The 19,644-nt window shown below is 53.3% G+C and overlaps 6 protein-coding genes across 6 annotated transcripts; 3 read left to right on the top strand and 3 right to left on the bottom strand.

Moving 5' to 3' along the window:
• Positions 1 to 627: 627 nt before the first annotated feature.
• On the bottom strand, positions 628 to 3,363 carry J4E92_001134 (uncharacterized protein; the record flags this gene model as incomplete). Its single annotated transcript, XM_051492548.1, has 3 exons — positions 628 to 1,333; positions 1,381 to 3,192; positions 3,242 to 3,363. 3 exons carry the CDS (start codon positions 3,361 to 3,363, stop codon positions 628 to 630), a joined length of 2,640 nt encoding a protein of 879 aa, XP_051358060.1.
• Positions 3,364 to 4,035: 672 nt separating this feature from the next.
• On the top strand, positions 4,036 to 5,354 carry J4E92_001135 (uncharacterized protein; the record flags this gene model as incomplete). The annotated part of the gene is made up of 3 exons (XM_051492549.1): positions 4,036 to 4,083; positions 4,137 to 5,241; positions 5,290 to 5,354. The coding sequence occupies 3 exons, from the start codon at positions 4,036 to 4,038 to the stop codon at positions 5,352 to 5,354; spliced, it is 1,218 nt and encodes a 405-aa protein (XP_051358061.1).
• Positions 5,355 to 6,927: 1,573 nt separating this feature from the next.
• On the bottom strand, positions 6,928 to 8,217 carry J4E92_001136 (uncharacterized protein; the record flags this gene model as incomplete). Its single annotated transcript, XM_051492550.1, has 3 exons — positions 6,928 to 7,107; positions 7,156 to 7,596; positions 7,651 to 8,217. 3 exons carry the CDS (start codon positions 8,215 to 8,217, stop codon positions 6,928 to 6,930), a joined length of 1,188 nt encoding a protein of 395 aa, XP_051358062.1.
• A 2,036-nt stretch (positions 8,218 to 10,253) lies between these two features.
• Positions 10,254 to 13,948, top strand: J4E92_001137 (uncharacterized protein; the record flags this gene model as incomplete). Its single annotated transcript, XM_051492551.1, has 2 exons — positions 10,254 to 12,420; positions 12,474 to 13,948. 2 exons carry the CDS (start codon positions 10,254 to 10,256, stop codon positions 13,946 to 13,948), a joined length of 3,642 nt encoding a protein of 1,213 aa, XP_051358063.1.
• A 272-nt stretch (positions 13,949 to 14,220) lies between these two features.
• J4E92_001138 (uncharacterized protein) lies at positions 14,221 to 17,206 on the top strand (the record flags this gene model as incomplete). The annotated part of the gene is made up of 3 exons (XM_051492552.1): positions 14,221 to 14,510; positions 14,565 to 17,028; positions 17,084 to 17,206. 3 exons carry the CDS (start codon positions 14,221 to 14,223, stop codon positions 17,204 to 17,206), a joined length of 2,877 nt encoding a protein of 958 aa, XP_051358064.1.
• Positions 17,207 to 18,385: 1,179 nt separating this feature from the next.
• On the bottom strand, positions 18,386 to 19,638 carry J4E92_001139 (uncharacterized protein; the record flags this gene model as incomplete). The annotated part of the gene is made up of 3 exons (XM_051492553.1): positions 18,386 to 19,249; positions 19,302 to 19,536; positions 19,610 to 19,638. 3 exons carry the CDS (start codon positions 19,636 to 19,638, stop codon positions 18,386 to 18,388), a joined length of 1,128 nt encoding a protein of 375 aa, XP_051358065.1.
• Positions 19,639 to 19,644: the final 6 nt, after the last annotated feature.

Genomic DNA, 19,644 nt, shown 5'->3' on the forward strand with positions numbered 1-19,644 from the left:
TTTCGCAAGCCGGCGCCAGGCGGCGTGGATGATCGAGCTTCTCCACTCCATTCTTTGGTACAGCGGCGTAGGGGAAATTGCGCAAAGCATGATTGAGCGCTGTGGAGAATAGTCCGCACGCTGCGCAGGTGGCGTTGAGAAAAGCAAGTTCATCGTTCTAGACAAGCGAGAGGGTGTCGTCACGAGAGGGAAACGCAAGTGCACGGGCGCGGAAGAAAGACATTTTCAAGGGTCTTGACACTGACAGGCGAGGAAGGTTGCATGAAATCAATGCATATATTCGAATATTGAATGAAGGCGCTTTTGTTCTATCATAAGGTGACATTCCGTCTACGTCGTTAACGCGCCGACCGATGCCTTTTCATCATCATGAGCACGACATCAACGCCCACCCGCACACCTAACTTCACCGTTGCCAGCTCTTAGATCTTTCGCTCTGCGAGAATTGTGCAACGTCTACACTACATCTAAGCGATGGGTGTGTAACTTGGTGCTGCACCTTCGAGTGCGGTGGCGTCCAACCCCTTGGTCATGAACTTCGTACTCCGAACATCGGCCGCCTGCATAGGGCGATGCGTGGCGTCTGGATGGCGTTGGTATGGCTCAAATGTTGATCATTGAACGTGTTCATCCAAGCAGTTCCACATCTAGACCGATGGCCCTCATGAAGAGGTTTACGTTGGCTGTACGTGCGCTTGCCATCTCAGCGGGCAAAGCCTTGCTAACAGAGACCGTCTCCATGACGCGGTCCTTGACGCCGAGCACCAACCTCTGTTGCTGCTCGGGACTGGCGCCCACACCCATTGCAGCCAGGAACTGCCAGATGTACATGTCGTCGGTATCGTTGATAGTTCCTGGGAACAAATAAGGAAGCACAGGCTCGATGACGTCAAACAGACGATTGTAAAGTGTCGTCCATTGCTGCCAGTCGGTAACCATCTCGGGAGCTGACTGCTTAAGAAGCTCGGCGCGAGAGATGAGGAACGTAAGGAGAGTGAGACCGATCCTGCTTCGAGCCACAGTATGGAGGTTGGTACGGTCCAGCACAAGACCGAGAAGGCCGATGACAATGTTCAACGGCGCCTCTGAGATGTGCGCATGGAGAGGCGACATGACAGTGCTAGAGAAAAGGTCAACCTCTTCTCGGATCGCTGCACTCAAAGGCTCCTCGGGCGTAGCGATAGCACGGCCGACCACGGAAAGGGCATCTAGGTGGACAACGATCATAGTGACGACGGTGATTCGTTCCTGCTCGTTAATGTGGCGGAAAAGTCGTGGAAGTACCTTCTTTCCCTTGGCGTGTGAAAGGATGGAGATGAACGGATGCGGTGTGCTAGAGTTTGTTAGCAAGAAATAGGTTTTGGGAATATTACAACATACGCAGGGTTGATGGGCTCCATGATCTTTGTGTTCAACCACAGTTGCTGGTGGAGTGCTTCGATCTTCGAACGCCATTCCATATGTGCCTGAATGGCTTCAGGAGGGCTGCTCTCTTGGATCGGCGGTGGCATTGCCCGCTCGTGGTCTTCCATTTGCATGAGTGTCTTGTACACTGCCTCGATGTTGCGAAGAGCCTCCTTCCGGTCAGCGATGGAGGACCGGTGGTTCTTAGGCAGCTTATCGTTCGTCTCTGGCCGCTTCAGGTTGAGCAGCGGTCGAGGGGTCTTGGAGTTGCTGAACGCAATCTTTCCAAGACTACCTTCCACAACAAGCTGCCTCGCCTTTGGTCTTGCTTTGGCCGCCTCAACTGCGCGCTGGATCTGTTGCTCCATGCGCTGCATGTGGTTGTCTCCGCCTCGGCCTTGTCTGCGGTTGCCAAACCTGTTGTTGGTCTGGAATAGGTATGTTTGGGCAAATTGGCTTGCTGGCTGCTGGGGGTTTTGGCGTGGAGCACCCCGGATCTGGGTGAAGACCTGGTAGTAGAAGTCCTCTGCAATAGCTGCCTCAGGTCCTCTCTCCTCCAAGTTGCCCGTCGCGGTCATGAGCTGCTGCAACTGGATTCGAGTGATGAAATTCTTGTCCTGCGGCGTCATCAGGCCATTGTCCTTCGCTAAGAGAGCAATCTTGTGGTTCCGCTTGGCCCGCTTAGCATCTTCTTCGAGGAAGGCGGCACGCTCGGCCTCAGATAGCTGAAGAAGCTGCTCGGGGTGGGTGATGACCATTCCGGGGAACGACGGACCGCGGTTGTGTCCTGCTGGCACACCACGAGGACCCTGGGGAGCATTCTGAACAATAGGCTGGCCTTGTCCTGACAGACGGTTTGGGTTTTGCAAGATCTGTCGAGGCTGGGTGGGTGTGCCCTGGGCCTGAGCCTGGGGTGTTGCTTGGCGCTGCTGTTGAGCGCCGGGCTCGTTGGATTGGGGCCTTTGTCGCTGTAGGATGGTGGGCTGTTGGGGCGGCTGGGATCGGACGGGTTGGTCGGGGAGCTCAGCGCGGACCTGCTGCTGTTGCTGTCTAGGCGGCATTTGTTGAGCGGGCTGCTGCTGTTGAGGCCTTTGCAGAATCTGGGGCGCGAACTGTCCTGGCATGCCGGGGTACTGGGGCTGTCCATGGGGAAACTGTTGCTGCTGCTGCTGGGCGAATTGCTGTTGCTGCGCAAAGCCTGGGAAGCCCGGAGGCGGGGCCTGTTGTACTGGAGGGGTGCCTATTGACTGAGCGCGCATCATGGCCTCGACCTCTTCCATGCTCATGGCCTTTCTAGTGGGCGCGGTCTGTTGCGAAGCGGCGGGGGGCTGCGGCGAAGGTTGCCTCTGTGCAGCGGGCTGCTTGGGCTTGAGACCCCAGATATCGGCGCGTGCCTCCAGCTGAGGGATGTACTCGGGATCCTTGTAGCTCTCGTAGCCAGTGCGGTTTGGCTTCGACGCCTGGGGGACGGGTGGTCTCTGCTGGTACTGTTGGGTTTGCTGTTGCTGGTATTGCTGCTGATGGTGCTGTTGTTGCTGATGGTGCTGTTGTTGCTGATGGTGCTGTTGTTGCTGCTGCTGCTGCTGGGGGTACTTCTGACGGGCCTGGTATAGCATCTGTTCCTCCTGCAGCGTGTTTGATACCGCAGAGGTCTGGCCGGCGAAGTCGAAGTGTTTTCCGACCGACTGCTGCGTGGCAGGGCCGCCGCCGAAGGTGTCGTCGTTGAGGTCATCGGCATCGTCGTCGAGCTGGTCGCCTAGGCCGTCGTACGTCTCCTCGAAGTCGATGCTGTGGATAGGGTAAGTGGGAGCTGTGGGCTACGTGAGACGCGACCTACACATCGTCATCGGCTGCCCCTCCACCCAGTGCGGCGAAGGCGTCGTGCTGGCCAAACCCGGGCGCATTGGAGGCGTGGCCGCGGTCTCGCGGACCGCTGGGGTCAAAGCCGAAAAAGGACATGGTGGGCGGAACCCGGCGGTGGGGGTGGTGTGGTGGTGTTTATGCGGCGGTCGAAGTGATATTTAACACGCGAAAGTGGTGACGTTGGGCTACTAAGTAAAGGCAGATTGGCAGGGCCGCGGTCGCATGGGCGCACCCACGAATAAATGGCGGCAGATGGGCAAATAACTCGCGACAGGCGAATGACGCCGCAGGGTACAGTAACGGCGACGGAGTGGGTGGGCGAGGTTGTGCCTGTGGTACTGCGAACCCAGGTTGGCTCCATCGCGGCTTGCTCCCAATTGGCGGCCAGGCCCGGCCTTACCCAAAGAATCCGACTCCCTGCGAAGTGGCTACATTACTACGGCGCCCGTCGACGACTCCTATCCACCTCGTGTCCTCCATCCCTCACGTTGCCTGCCACCTCAACCTCGACTACTGGCTGATGCGCATTCCCCGCGTCTCGCATCCGCTCGTTTTTCTGTAGTCCTATACTCCGGGGAACCAACGCGCCGACAGCGTCCGTCCGGCACCACCCCTAGGGCTACCCGTAGACGTCTCACACCTCGTTCACGCCTCCCCCGTACCCCACACGTCGTCCGCAGCAAAGGCAATTGAGCAGCGAAAGTGGAGGGCTCCAACGTCACCGAAAAGAAGCAGCCCAAAGAGCAGCAGCCTCAGGGCCATTCCGCCATGGCCGGCAACCAGCGGTATATCCGCTACCTTGTCTTTGCCGTAGTGGTACGTGCCGGCATCGTGTGACGACTGCGGAAGCAGCGACTGACCATACCCAGGCCCTCGTCCTCCTCTACTTCATCGGCTCCTCGTCGTCTGTGCCTTCCGCGAGCTGGCCAGTCTACCAAGACAACAAGTCGCCCGCGACTCCTCCCCAGGGCAACGCCCCCGTCGCCAACGATGAAGTCCAGCAAGTTGCGCCTGGCACTACGCCCAACGATCAGGAGGGCCTTCCCCCCGCGACTGCGCCCGGCGACCGCATGAACGCAACCTTCGTCACCCTCGCCCGTAACTCCGATGTCTGGGAAATCGCCAAGTCCATCCGCCAAGTCGAAGACCGCTTCAACCGCAAGTTCCACTACGACTGGGTTTTCCTCAACGACGACGAGTTCGACGACCAATTCAAGAAGGTTACATCTGCTCTTGTGTCCGGCAAGACCAAGTACGGCAAGATTCCCAAAGAGCACTGGTCCTTCCCCGAATGGATCGACCAGGACAAGGCCGCCAAGGTCCGCGAGACCATGAAGGAGAAGAAGATCATCTACGGCGACTCCGTCAGCTACCGACACATGTGCCGCTACGAGTCTGGCTTCTTCTTCCGCCACCCCTTGATGCTCGACTATGAGTGGTACTGGCGCGTCGAGCCCAGCGTGGAGCTCTACTGCGACATCAACTACGACACCTTCAAGTTTATGGCCGATAACAAGAAGAAGTACAGCTTCACCCTCAGTCTTTACGAATACGTCGAGACCATTCCTACCCTCTGGGACGCCACCAAGAACTTCACCAAGCACTACCCCCAGCACATTGTCAAGGACAACGGCATGAAGTTCCTCAGTGACGACGGCGGTGAGACCTACAACCACTGCCACTTCTGGTCCAACTTCGAGATCGGCAACCTTAACTGGCTCCGCTCCGACGCCTACATTGACTTCTTCACCTCGCTCGACCATGCTGGTGGTTTCTTCTACGAACGATGGGGCGATGCTCCCGTGCACTCCATTGCTGCTGGTCTGCTACTACAAAAGGACGAGATTCACTTCTTTAACGACATCGCCTACTACCACGTCCCATTCACACATTGCCCAACAGGCGAGCAATACCGCCTCGACCACAAGTGCTCTTGCAACCCCAAGGACAACTTTGACTGGAATGGATACAGCTGTAAGTTGCCAGTACCCTAGCCCATATTCATATACTAACACGTCACAGGCACATCTCGTTTCTACGAAATGCAAGGCATGGAGAAGCCAGCAGGGTACGAAAAGGAGCAATAAGCGCTCAATCTCACGTCTGTCCTTCGTCCTACTTCGATCCGACCAATCTTCAATTCATCCATTTTCTTGACACACCGGTTCTGACTTATTGTCAAGCGCACCACTCTCGACTGCAGCCAAGGTTTGGCGTGTTGTGAAAATTGTCTTCTTCGTCTTCGCACTCTTGATCCTACTGGGCACATGCATCATCAGGCGGCGGCGGCCTACTGGGCGGTTCACCCAGGTAAATCAGGGAAAATCTTCGTTGCCCAAGTGGCCCTCATAGGGATGATCCGAACCAATATCGGTGTGTATGGTTGGATTGGCGTTGGCAGCGGTTGGTATTATTGGTTGGTTGTTTTGGCACGGCATGCCCGACGTAGGCGAGGGAATGGCGGTCATCTATGTATTGTCTTGTTGAATCGATGTATGGGCATAGTTGATGACCGTAGACTAATGACCTCATTCATTTGCAGACACTGAAGAAAGACATCGCTATCATGTCTTAACCAGCGATCCAAGGCGTCCACATTTGCAAAATCAATCCACAAACCCTGACCCCATGGGACCGGAAATTTGAGCTTTTTGCAAATTCTTTCCTAAATCTCGCTGTTCACAGACATGGTTGCGTTCATCATAACTTTCAGACAGACTTGCTTAAAACACATGTACTCGTCCACAATGGCTTTTAGTGTTGTGTTTGCATTCAGCTCGGTGTGTGATGAAGAAGAGAAGTATAGGACGTAAGAAAGACTTTTATACGTCTTGATAGCTCAGCTTGGATTTCGTCGTCAATCCAAAACAACCTTGGGGAAAACCCATGAGGTTGTTCAAATGACGCACAGAGCCGCGTTCGTGGTGTGAGAGGATTTGATGAAGTTTCACACATGAGAACGCAGAGGTGATCGTTTCGATATGGCTTTTGAACACAACAGGCGGAACGTGTGTGCATTCTTTTGAGATTTTCTCACACTCGCTTTCTTCCATGTACTTTTCGTTTTCAAGCCTAGGGAATCTCGCCTATACATAATGGGTATTGTAATCGATTTCGGAAATAACGAACCCAAAAGTTGGTGAAGAAGAGAAGTGGATGATCACAAGTCTGATTTATATAGCCGTCGCGTACTGGTAGAAATCACGTATGGGCGATTTGCGAGAAGGCGTCATGTTTTCCAAAACCCGAGCGCGATGTCATGAAGCAGGAAATCCGACTCAGTGTTATCACAAACATGATATTTCAGTTTCCAGTTTTGACTGCTGCTTCTTGGTCGAAGAAGTACATTCAAGGATAAGATTCACGTTTTGGTAGGACGTCAGACACAGATCGCAATACATCGGAAGGAAGTGTCCCCATTCGACACATGTGTTCATTGTATTTGAGTTTCGCGCTCAACTCGACCCCTCGCCATGGGGCGTTGAGATGTTCAATTTTGGAGGAATGTAAGAGGAAAACTTGAATGAAGAGAAGAAGGAAAAACGGGGTAAGAATCTTGTTTATATGCATACTAGCGCTACCAACACATGCTCGCTAAAGAACGCTCATATCATCAATGCCTAAAAACATTCGGTCGCTGTTCCATGGGATGCTCGCCACTCAGTCGTTGTAGTTGACAACACCACTTCCATCTTTGTTGGCCTTACGTATCCCATACGTTTCACTCAACTCGTCTTCCTGTGACCGACTGTTTGGATCGAGGTATGGCCGCTCAGCACGAACAGTTACCCGGACCGCGTGCCGACGGTGAGGCGCAAAACCGTATGTTGCAGAGTGGTTCTACTTGATGTCAGTACAGAATATCACAATGTGTGAGGCTTAACATACCGTAACCCTATTATCCCAAAACGCCACATCCCCCTCATTCCACTGAAACCTAGCATGAACCTCGGGACTAGTCGCCACAATCTCCGTTAAGAAACTGATGATATGATCCGACTCCGTCTTCGGCACACCAACAATCTTGGTCACAAATCCAGGGTTGAAGAAGATGCTCTTCCAGCCCGTAACGGGGTTCGTCCGAACGAGTGGGTGTTCGGTGGTGACTGGTTCGCGACGTACTGTTCGGCCGAGGTCGCGTGAGCCTTGGGCTTGCAGCTCAGCAGAGTGGAGAGCCGTGAGCGATTCGAGATACTTTTGCATGTGGGGTGAGAGCATGTCGTAGGCTGCGTATTGGGAGGACCAAAGGGTGTCCCCGCCGCCTCCGCGGGGTGGGCCGGTGAGGACTTTGAGGGATGTGTAGGAGGGAGGTTGGAGTTCGTATGTTACCTGTTTCGGGTCAGTAAAACTTGTGTCTCTTTTGATATGATATCGAAGTCTTACATCAGAGTGCCAGAGGAACGACGGTGTGAACAAAGCCCTTAGGTCTGGGCTATCTTCGCCGGTATAGATAACGTGGACATCCTCCAAGCCCTCACGCTTCGGCACACCAGTTGTGGCATGCTTGTGAAGCTCACCAAAGTAATTCCCTAGCTCCCTTTGCTCATCGATGCTAAAGTTCTTCTGGTTCCGGAAGAACACAACCCCACGCGTGGCGATCAGTCGAGCCAGGTCGTTCTTCTGAGCATCTGTGAGGTTTGCTAGATCGACGCCGTGTATCTCGGTACCGATCTTTGGGTTGTAGTCGAAGACATCTGTGGCAGTTGCGAGGAGGTTCTTGAAGTTAGGATCACCTAGTTGACCTTTGTCGGCGTAGGGTATCTCAGTGTAGGCTGGCCATGTGATGTTGGGGAAATGTGGTCGTAGGTCTTCGTACTTGTACGGTTCGGCATGCTTCTTGACAGTGGTGCGCCCGGGAATGTAGCTGTGGGCATTGCTAGACTTGGGTGTTGGGAGGGATGTTGATGTAGCGGTGGGTTGGTAGTGGGGTTCGACAAGTCCTGGCGCCATCGTTGTTGCTGTGATAGATAGGATATTCGTGTGGTAACGAGTACTGTGCGGTCCAAAGCAGTAGCGTATTGCGACTCAAATGAGACGTACTTCTGAACGCAAGACAAGAAGTATGGCAGTGGAATGTGGCTGCCAGTGGATGCTGGTGGATGAGGTATCTTCAATTGACGAAGGAAAGGTATGTTGACGTGAGGTTTCTAGAGATTGATAGATGATTGATGAGCACCTAGAGAGAAGGAACATGCTCTTATATGTACTGCGTTAGTATAGTATACGTGTGATTCATGCCACCGTGAGTTACTGCCATATCGGGCCAATTGCGCCATCGCACACAATGTAACAGCCGATCGACCTTGACGCTGAGCCGCATGCCACTAGCATCGAGCTACAGCCGCATACGGTCAGAGCATGCAAGGTACGAGATACTGAAGCTGCAAGTCCAACACTGCGAAGTTGATGTATACGGAGGAAGTTGAGTGCAGAGACCGTTATCTTTTGGGATCCCGCCTTCCAATTCACGTCTGCCACGACTTGCAAAGCCAAGAGCTGTTCTTTCACTTTACTTCTAGTAGCAGATCACAGTTGGTATGTTGGAGTTGGAGTGAGATCGGCGCTAGTGAGATGATGCAATTTGACGCGATCCTGTACTTCGAATTCAACATCGTGGTGCTCGGGCCACCTTATAAAGCCGACGGCCCTTTCCAGGATATTGACACCCCTCACTCTTGCTGAAAGTCGGTGTATTAAGAAGCAGACTTGCAGATGCTCTCGAATCTTCCATTAAATCGCAGGGGGAGACGTAACAAAGGCCTCGGTCACATGGAAGTTGCGGCTATGCGAACACCATCAAGTGACGTTTCCACCTCTTACTTGTTGCACTGTCCGTTTTTATAGTCCCCATACCAGAGCACAATATCTCAAGCATGTACCCTCACTCGAACCCTGCGATGTATGATGCCAGTATTCCGTGCGGGCCGCACTTTGTAAAACCCACTGATAGCCGGCACTTCCTGAAAACCCCCCTCCAGGCATCAGCAGCACATGATTGTGATGTGCGTTGGTTGTTGAGATGAGGTTTTACTGAGTTCCATGGTTGCGATACACTCATGCCAAGGCTTACGTTCGACGCATGATGTGATACAGTCAAACATTTGTCGATACACCAGCAAGATGTCGTTCTCAATCGGTCGACTTGGGTCCGATGAATGGGATGGGTACACCGTTCACGTTCATCCATTGAATCGAACTTCCGCCGGACTTTTGTCCAGCTTCCACTCGCGTCCTTGCAGCAGTGTCCGGAGCGTATGTATGCGCCTTTGTGCCCTCACTCATTGTGCCCGCTTGTCCCATTTCCGCCTGCTTGGCTATGCGCGCTCGTTCGAGTATCGGGTTCCAGTGAGAGATGAATCGATAACCCCCGTAATTGAAGAGGAGCAGGATGAACGTAGTCTTCAAGGGTTGCTGTAACATTCTCTCGTGCGTCCTCTGGATGAACTGGTGTATGCGTGCAAACACCATCGTGACAGTGATTGTGAGTATCACGAGATACGCTGAGACAGCTGGAGGATTAAATGATGCGGGCGAGGAATTGAGGTCGGTGGTCGAAGATCTATGGATGTAGGACATCGTGGAATCTTGGAACGGCGCCAGCGCGGGGATTGAAGCCTAGCGCGAAATCGCCGCCGAGCCGCATCAACTTTCTTGACGATCTAACACCTTCAGCCATTCACACCACTCTGTCGCAGCCACACCGGGAGGAGGAAAGAGTCGTCGCGTAGCAATTTCGCGCGACATCTCCAAACCAGGAAATACCCAAAATCCTCCTTGCGACCACGGCATCCCCAGATCCTACACCCCGACTATCCAAACGAACGCGCGCCGCGGACGAGGTCGCATCGTACAAGAAAAAAGCTGAACACCCGGAAGCCTACGTTGAACTTAGGCCATTCACGCATCTTTTCAAGTGGATGTAGTCTGCAGACAATATCCTACACTCAACATTCCAAAGAAAGCGCGCCGCGGGCCAAATCGCAGCCATGGACGATCTCGCGAACCTCGAGTTCTTATCGCTCGTCTCGAAGGTCACCTCCGAAATCCAGAATCACGTCGGTGTTTCGGATAAGACGCTCGCCGAGTTCGTTATCGATCAGCACGCGACATGCAAAGGCGTCACAGACTTCAAGAACCAGCTGGAGGCCATGGGCGCAGAGTTCCCCCAGAGTCTGGTGGAGAGCATTGACCGTCTCATCTTGACGCTTCATCCCAAGTACAAGAACAAGGGAGCAAAAGAATCTGGCGCAAACGGGCAAAACGGCACCGATGCGACAGACCGCAAAACGCGCGTTTTCAAGGGCCTGGCGATCCCGGACAAGGACGTGGAATACGAGGTGGCAGACGACGAGCCGGAGAAGGAGGCAACACAGATCGACGCATTAGACGACACGTTTGCGATGCTGGAGGGACTGGCAGGGAAGGGGCCAAGCAGCAAACCCAAGGAGAGGTCGCGGAAAAGAAGCATGAGCCCATACGACAGCGACGACGACATGAGCAGGAGTAAGCGACACAGACAGAGAGACCGGTCGTACTCTCGCTCGCGATCGAGGAGCCCGCGACGAGGCAGACCACAGAACGACGAGCTGGTCTTCGAGGACGAATTTGGCCGCACGCGGACCGTAAAGCCAAACAACAAGCAACGAAGCCGCAAGAAGTACCGCGACGAAGATCTAGACGAATTCCGACGACCACCTACCCCCGAGCTTGACGACGAACCCGTGTTATACAAGGTGTACGATGGCAAGGTCACAGGTGTCAAGGATTTCGGATGCTTCGTCAATCTACAAGGCGTGAAGGGCAAGGTCGATGGGCTGGTACACGTCACACAAATGATGGAGGGCCGGGTGAACCACCCTTCCGATCTCGTATCGAGATGGCAAGAGGTCAAGGTCAAAGTCATCAAGAATGAGAACAACAGAATTTCCTTGTCAATGAAAGAGGTGGATCAGCGGACCGGTCAAGATCTTGATCCTGGCAAACGTATAGCATCCTTCGGCACAGGCGCAAACTCCCAAGGACTTGGAGGAATACCAGGACTTGACAGTTCCGTGCCAGTCGTGGAGGACGGTTTCAACAGTCGCAAGAACGGAATGCGGAAGCGCATGACCTCACCAGAGCGTTGGGAAATAAAACAACTCATTGCTTCTGGTGTAATACCGAAGTCCGACTACCCCGACATCGACGAGGACTTCAACGCGCACATCAATGGCGAAGGCGGTTTTGAAGAAGAGGAGGATGTTGATATTGAAGTCCGTGAGGAAGAGCCACCCTTCTTGGCCGGTCAGACCAAGCAATCTCTGGAGCTGTCACCGATTCGAGTTGTTAAAGCGCCTGATGGCTCGCTCAACCGCGCTGCAATGGCTGGTGATACACTGGCGAAGGAACGTCGTGACCTCAAACAACAGGAAGCCCAAGAAAAGGCCGCCAAGGAGGCGGCGAATGTTGACTTGAGCAGCCAGTGGAACGATCCCATGGCGCAACAACGACAATTCGCCAGCGATCTTCGCAACACCCGCACGAACGAACCCAGCCAAGCGTTACCGGAGTGGAAGAAGATCTCTACGAACAGTAGGGAAACCTCATTCGGCAAACGTACAAACATGAGCATCAAGGAGCAACGAGAGTCGTTGCCTGTCTTCAAGTTCAGGAACCAACTTCTTGAAGCTATCGCCAAGCACCAGATCCTGATTGTGGTCGGTGACACTGGATCCGGAAAGACCACGCAGATGACCCAGTATTTGGCCGAGGCCGGCTACGGTAACGAGCTGGTCATCGGTTGTACCCAGCCTAGGCGTGTAGCAGCCATGAGTGTTGCCAAGCGTGTCGCTGAGGAGGTTGGCTGCGCTCTCGGTAATGAGGTTGGTTACACGATTCGTTTCGAGGATAAGACTTCGCCAGATACCCGTATCAAGTACATGACGGACGGTATCTTGCAGCGTGAGATCCTGTTGGACCCCATGCTGTCAAAGTACAGCTGCATCATGCTTGACGAGGCCCACGAACGTACAATCGCTACTGACGTCTTGTTTGGACTGCTGAAGAAGACACTCAAACGACGCCCGGATATGAAGCTCATAGTGACGAGTGCGACTTTGGACGCCGACAAGTTCTCGGAGTACTTCTACAAGTGTCCCATCTTCTCAATCCCAGGTAAGTCTTGACTCCACGAAGTGTATGTGAGACAGATACTAACTTCCCTGCAGGTCGTACTTTCCCAGTAGAGGTTATGTACAGTAAAGAGCCAGAGTCTGACTACCTCGACGCGGCGCTGGTCACGGTCATGCAGATCCACTTGACGGAGCCAGCAGGTGACATTCTGCTGTTCTTGACAGGTAAAGAGGAGATTGACTCCTCATGCGAGATCATTTCAGAGCGTATGAAAGCTTTGGGTCCAAACGTACCAGAATTGATGATTCTGCCTATTTACGGTGCCTTGCCGTCGGAAGTGGCCTCTCGTATCTTCGAGCCTGCACCCAACGGCACGCGCAAAGTCGTCATTGCTACCAACATCGCTGAGACCAGTCTGACTATAGACGGTATCTACTATGTCGTGGACCCTGGCTTTGTCAAACAGAGTTCCTATGATGGAAAGCTAGGAATGGATCGTCTGCAGATTACCCCGATTTCGCAAGCCCAGGCTCGCCAAAGGAGTGGACGAGCAGGTAGAACAGGACCTGGAAAGTGCTTCCGTCTGTATACAGAGGCCGCATTCCAGAACGAAATGTTGCCGACTACGATTCCGGAGATCCAGCGCCAAAACTTGTCAAACACGATTTTGATGCTCAAGGCTATGGGTATCAACGATCTGTTACACTTCGACTTCATGGATCCACCGCCTACAAATACCATGTTGACAGCCCTGGAGGAGCTGTATCAGTTGGGCGCACTGGACGACGAAGGCCTGCTAACGCGTCTCGGTCGACAGATGGCTGACTTCCCAATGGATCCATCCCTGTCAAAGTCACTCATCAAATCCGTTGAGCTTCAATGCTCAGATGAAATCTTGACCATTGTCGCCATGATTAGCGCTACTCAGAGCGTCTTTCATCGTCCACGCGACAAGCAGCAACAAGCCGACCAGAAGAAGCAGAAGTTCAACGACCCTTCTGGCGATCATATCACCCTTCTCAATGTGTACAATGGTTGGAAACAGGGTGGATTCAGTACGCCGTGGTGTCAAGAGAACTTCGTTATACCCAAGAACATGCAGCGTGTGCGCGACGTGCGCAATCAATTACTGCAAATTATGGCGCGACACAAGCATCAAGTCGTTTCATGCGGTCGCAACACGATCAAGGTTCGGCAAGCGCTATGCTCGGGCTTCTTCCGCAACTCCGCACGCAAAGATCCTGCCGAGGGTTACAAGACGCTTGTTGAAGGCACACCCGTCTACCTGCATCCCTCCTCCTCACTGTTTGGCAAGCCTGCTGAACACGTCATATACCACTCACTCGTGGAGACGACGAAAGAATACATGCATTTTTGCAGTGCTATCGAGCCGAAGTGGCTTGTTGAAGCAGCGCCAACCTTCTTCAAGGTCGCGCCAACAGACAGGTTGAGTAAGCGAAAGAAGGCTGAGAGGATTCAGCCTCTGCACAACAAGTTTGCAGGTGAAGACGACTGGAGATTGAGTGCGCAGAGGAGGGCTGGCAGAGGTGGTGGCGGAACATGGGGTTGATCTTGACCTCGGGAGTGTTTTGGGATGAGAGAGTGTGTAAGATAGTTTTGGAAGTTAATCAGCATCTATTGAGTTAAGATTTACTGACTGTTCTTTGTGTGGCCGTGTTCAGTGTGAAGCTCCCGGCTGTTCTTCGCGTGATGCTTGGATGGAGTGCACAGACCCACACTTACTTCCCCATTCGGACAGCGCGACCGCGTTTTCGCGTGTTTACCGTCCCCGCAAGCCTCCTGTATCAACAGCACCCCACATCAGATACCCATACACGCACCATGTCGTCCCTACTAGATCTCGCACTCAATTCGGATGCCGCGCCCACTCCCTCGAGCGCGTACGGCAACGATGCACGGACACCGCAGATGCGATCTTCGTCTGCGAGACCCCGCGGACCCCCCTCTGAAAGCGCCGGCGCCAACAGCGATGTAGAAGGAGACCCTGATGACGAGATTATCGGAGCACGAGTACCAGGCAGGCGCACAAACGCCCCGCGAACAGACATCCCCAAGGTCGTGGACGTGACGGGAGAGACGCTCTCGTTGCGGTTCCAGGAGTTCCTCGAAAAGTGAGCTCCATGACAGGAGTCTTCATGCCGTCGAATATGCTGACGCGAAGATAGCTACACAGAAGACCCATCCTCCTCTGCTCTTCCCACCTCAAGCGCCGTGCCCACCACAGACAAGTACTACATCGCCCAAATACGGGGCATGCGACTGTACGGACTCTCAACCCTCTACGTCGACTACACACATCTACTCAGGCACGAAGATGGCATTCTTGCCGCGGCCATCGCGAGCGAATACTACCGCTTCCTGCCATACATGGTCCGGTCGCTCCACAACCTTATCGCGAAGTACGAGCCCAAGTACTTCCGCCAGCACAAGCAGCCCGCCTCGACTGCTTCGGCGGCAGGTACATCAAACTCCGGCAACGCTACGAGCCAAAATGAGAGTCTCAACGAGAAGACCTCGAACCAGCAGACAGACAAGCTGTTCACACTGGCTTTCTACAACCTCCCTCTCGTCTCCCGTATTCGCCAGCTACGCACCACATCAATCGGCAGCTTGCTTTCCATTTCTGGTACGGCAACACGAACATCTGAAGTCCGACCAGAGCTTTCAATGGCCACCTTCGTATGCGAGATCTGCAACACCGTCGTACCGAACATCGAACAGACCTTCAAATACACCGAACCCACACAATGTCCCAACATAACCTGCATGAACAGGGAGGGCTGGCGTCTCGACATCCGCCAGTCGACATTCGTGGATTGGCAGAAAGTGCGCATTCAGGAGAACAGTTCAGAAATACCCACCGGCAGTATGCCCCGAACTATGGACGTCATCCTACGAGGAGAGATGGTGGATCGAGCGAAGGCTGGCGAGAAGTGTATCTTCACCGGTACAGTGATCGTCATCCCAGACGTCAGCCAGTTCCGCGTACCAGGTGTGCGCCCACAAGCGCAGAGAGATACAGCAAACACCACGCGAGGCAACGACGTCGGAGGGTCGGGTGTCAGCGGTCTCAAAGCCCTTGGTGTGCGCGACCTGACATACCGCATGTCATTCTTGGCGTGCATGGTCTCGCCAGATCACTCTACTCCAGGCCAGACTTCCAACCACCACTTGACAGGTCAGGCCAGCAATATTCTCGCTTCTCTTGGCCAGGGCCAGATTGAATCAAATGCGACAAGCGGTGAAGAGGCACAAGAGGAGTATCTCGGTACCCTGACTGCTGCGGAGATCCAGGATCTCAAGGACATGGTACACAAGCCCAACATCTTCATGCGATTGGTCGACTCGATAGCGCCCATGGTCTACGGCCACCAAGTCATCAAAAAGGGACTCCTCCTTCAACTGATGGGCGGTGTGTCGAAGGAGACACCTGAGGGAATGGCGCTGCGTGGAGACATCAACATCTGTATTGTTGGTGATCCTTCGACGTCGAAGTCACAGTTCTTGAAGTACATCTGCAGCTTCCTTCCTCGCGCTGTTTACACATCTGGTAAGGCGTCTTCGGCTGCTGGTCTTACAGCTGCAGTAGTCAAGGATGAGGAGACGGGAGAGTTCACAATCGAGGCTGGTGCGCTCATGCTTGCTGACAACGGTATCTGTGCTATTGATGAGTTCGACAAGATGGACATCGCCGATCAAGTCGCTATTCACGAAGCTATGGAACAGCAGACCATTTCCATTGCAAAGGCCGGTATCCAGGCCACGCTCAACGCCAGAACCTCTATTCTTGCAGCAGCCAATCCCGTTGGTGGACGTTACAACCGCAAGACAACGCTACGTGCCAACGTCAACATGTCTGCTCCTATCATGTCACGTTTCGATCTGTTCTTCGTAGTGTTGGACGAGTGCGACGAGGCTGTCGACCGCCACCTTGCCGAGCACATTGTTGGTATCCACCAGCACAGAGACGAAGCTGTTGACCCAGAGTTCAACACTGAGCAGCTGCAGCGCTACATCCGGTTCGCAAGGACATTCAGACCAGAGTTTACTGATGAGGCAAGAGAGACGCTCGTCGAAAAGTACAAGGAGCTACGAGCAGATGATGCGCAGGGTGGTATCGGTCGCAACAGCTACCGCATCACTGTTCGTCAACTTGAGAGTATGATCCGTCTCTCAGAGGCCATCGCCAAGGCCAACTGCGTCAGCGACATTACCCCCGAGTTCGTCAAGGAAGCATACAACCTCCTCCGTCAGTCCATCATCTCAGTCGAGAAGGACGACGTCGAAGTTGAGGACGATGATGATGAAGCATTGCTCGCCGCGGCCGCCGCTGCAGAACAGGAGGCCGATGCACCGATGGACGACCAGGAAGACGCCTCTCGAGACCGAACAGCGACTCCAGCCGTTGCGCCGCGTGAGAAAACCAAGATCACACACGACAAGTACGTCGCTATGCGCAATATGTTCGTCAAGCGCGTCAACGAGGACCAAGAAGAGACACAAGATGGTGTTGAAGAGGAAGAGTTGCTCATCTGGTACCTTGAGCAGAAGGAGAACGAAATGGAGACGCAAGAGGACTTGGAGAGGGAGAGGGCACTCGCCAAGAAGGTGCTGAAGAAGGTCGTCAAGGTACGTCGAAGCCACATGAAACTTTTGATGATCCATGTGCTAACAAAAGCCACAGGAACAATACCTCATGTTGATCCGGGGTGAAGGTCTCGCAGACGAACAGGGCCAGGCTGCTGAGGGTAACGACAAGGTGGTGTACGTGTTGCATCCAAACTGCCCGATTGAGGACATTGCCTAGGCGTTGGTGGGAACATGATGAGGATGATGCGAATGAGCACGCGAACGCATCGATTGCGCTTCGGCCTTGTTTTGAGCGTTCGCATAGCCATGTATTTGTCATGAGAGCTGGATTTTGGATACCGCAGTGGCGCATGTTTGATAATGTTATACCCAAATCTGACACTTCAAACACATGACATCTCTTGCTCTGTTGTTTTAAACACCACGACCACGCGCAGAGCGCGATCAAGTGTGATGTGTCGTCCTTGTTGCAGTCTCATAAAGAATGTTGAGCTCGTATTTTGATTAAAAACTCGAGTTATCTGGAGGTGTGAAGACGAAGGAAGAGAAGAGGAGAAACACTCTTTTATATAGCTACTATTTTGGAGACCGCAAAGGTGGACATGGATCAGAATGAACTGGCTTTTGGCGCCGTCTCTAGAGTTGACGAGTGTCAAATGCATGAAAGCAAAACAAGCTGTTTTGGATATCCGTCCCTCTCTTCCACTCCATGGGATTGTCATCTGGGACTTTGGCCTTTTTGACCTTTTGATATTGCAAGTGGTAGAGACGTAAGACAGAGTATAACAAGAGGTACGTTTTATATGTTCCCCGCGATATGCTAGAGCTCGCTAGGCAAAGGCGGGATTCGGCGTCATGATTGAGCCAGGAGTTTTTGAACATTCCACACATCGGCTTGTGAGTGGGTGATTTTTTGTAAAGAGTTTTTGCAAGACAGCACCTCCACACATGGCAGCGTGAACTCGAAATTTTCTGGCCAAGAGCTGTCTTCTCACATATCTTGTTTGCTATATGGTTTCTGATAATCGAGGAATTGAAGACGCAAGGTGAGAGAGGAGGCAGTGTGCGGCGGACACGAGATTTTATACTGCATTCGTGTTTGGAGACAACGCTAGGTACGAGGCAAGGCTTAGCTGCTTCTTTATCATGTTGTTGGTGTCAATATGTTTTGAACGTTGCGTTTTTCCAAAGTTTAATAATGATGAGGATTTGGGGGTAGTCTGAGCTCATATCGTAATGTTCAAGTAATCGAAGTTTGCGTTTCTACCCTATCTGGTTCAACTATTATGTCCAGCATATCTATGTAAAATATAACGCTTCAGCATTCATCTCTAAGATGCTAATGCAGGTGTCACTTCCTAGAAAGCACGTGCCCTTCCACCCTCACTCCTCTAGCTCAAGCCTTCTTGTTCTTCAGCGCGTCCACGAACTCCTTTGGTGGTTGCTGCTCGTAACCCTCTGGGTTGTTCTCTGTCCACTTCCACAGGTCTGCGCAAGCATCCTCCAGTGTGAACTCTGTCTTCCAGTCTAGCTCCTTGTTCGCGAGTGTTGGGTTCGCTGTTAGGTCGAGCACGTCACCCTGTCTCCGTGGTGCAACCTCGTATGGCAGATCGCGTCCGACAACGGTGCTGAAGGCCTTGATCATCTCGAAGACGGTTGAGCCCTTGCCAGTACCCAGGTTCCATGCCTTGACACCGGGTTGTTGTTCGCGCAGGTAGTTGAGCGCCTGGAGATGACCCCGCGCTAGGTCGAGGACGTGAATGTAGTCGCGGATCGCTGTGCCATCCTTGCTCTTGTAGTCGTCACCGAAGACGAGCAATTTCTCGCGCTTGCCGATCGCAACTTGCGCCAACAAGGGAAGTAGGTTGTATGGTACACCCAGAGGGTTCTCGCCCATGATACCGCTGGGATGCGCACCAGCGGGGTTGAAGTACCTCAGTAGCGCAGCGTTCCACTTCTTGATCTCCTTCTCGTCCTTGCCGGCTTTCTTCGCATTGTTGCGCTCAGCCTCGATGGTATCTGTGATGGCGCCCTCGATGGTGGACTTGGTGCGGCCGTATACGTTGGTCGGGCCGATGGGACAGTGTTCGGGGATCGGGATCATGTTGGGGACGCGCGTCGCGTCGCCATAGACGGTCGCGGAGGAAGAGAACACGATGTTTGTGACGTTGTGCTTGACCATGGAGGAGAGCAGCGCAATGGAGCCGCCGACGTTGACGCGGTAGTATGTCAGAGGAATCTCGCCAGACTCTCCAACGGCCTGGGAGGTGTTAGCTTGGGGTTGCGAGACAGTCGTTGATAAATGGACGCACCTTCAGCGCAGCAAAGTGGATGACATTGTCGATGTCTGGGTTCTCCTCGAACACCTTGTCGAGCGCAGCCTCATCGGTGACATCGCATTGGTAGAAGGCAGGTCGCTTGCCGCAAATGAGCTCAATGCGGTTGACGACTTCTGGAGACGAGTTGTAGAGGTTGTCGACGATGACGACTTTGTAGTCGGCTTCGAGGAGGGCAAGGGCTGTGAAAGAGCCAATGTAGCCGGTACCACTAAGTTGTTGTCAGTATCAATTGGCCATGATGCTGTCTTGAAGCTGCTTGGAGGGGTGGAGGGGTAGCTTACCCGGTGACGAGAACGGATCCTACAACCATTGTGAG

Source organism: Alternaria infectoria (assembly GCF_024043175.1).
Source record: "Alternaria infectoria strain BMP 0036 chromosome Unknown scaffold_1, whole genome shotgun sequence".
NCBI lineage: Eukaryota > Fungi > Ascomycota > Dothideomycetes > Pleosporales > Pleosporaceae > Alternaria > Alternaria infectoria.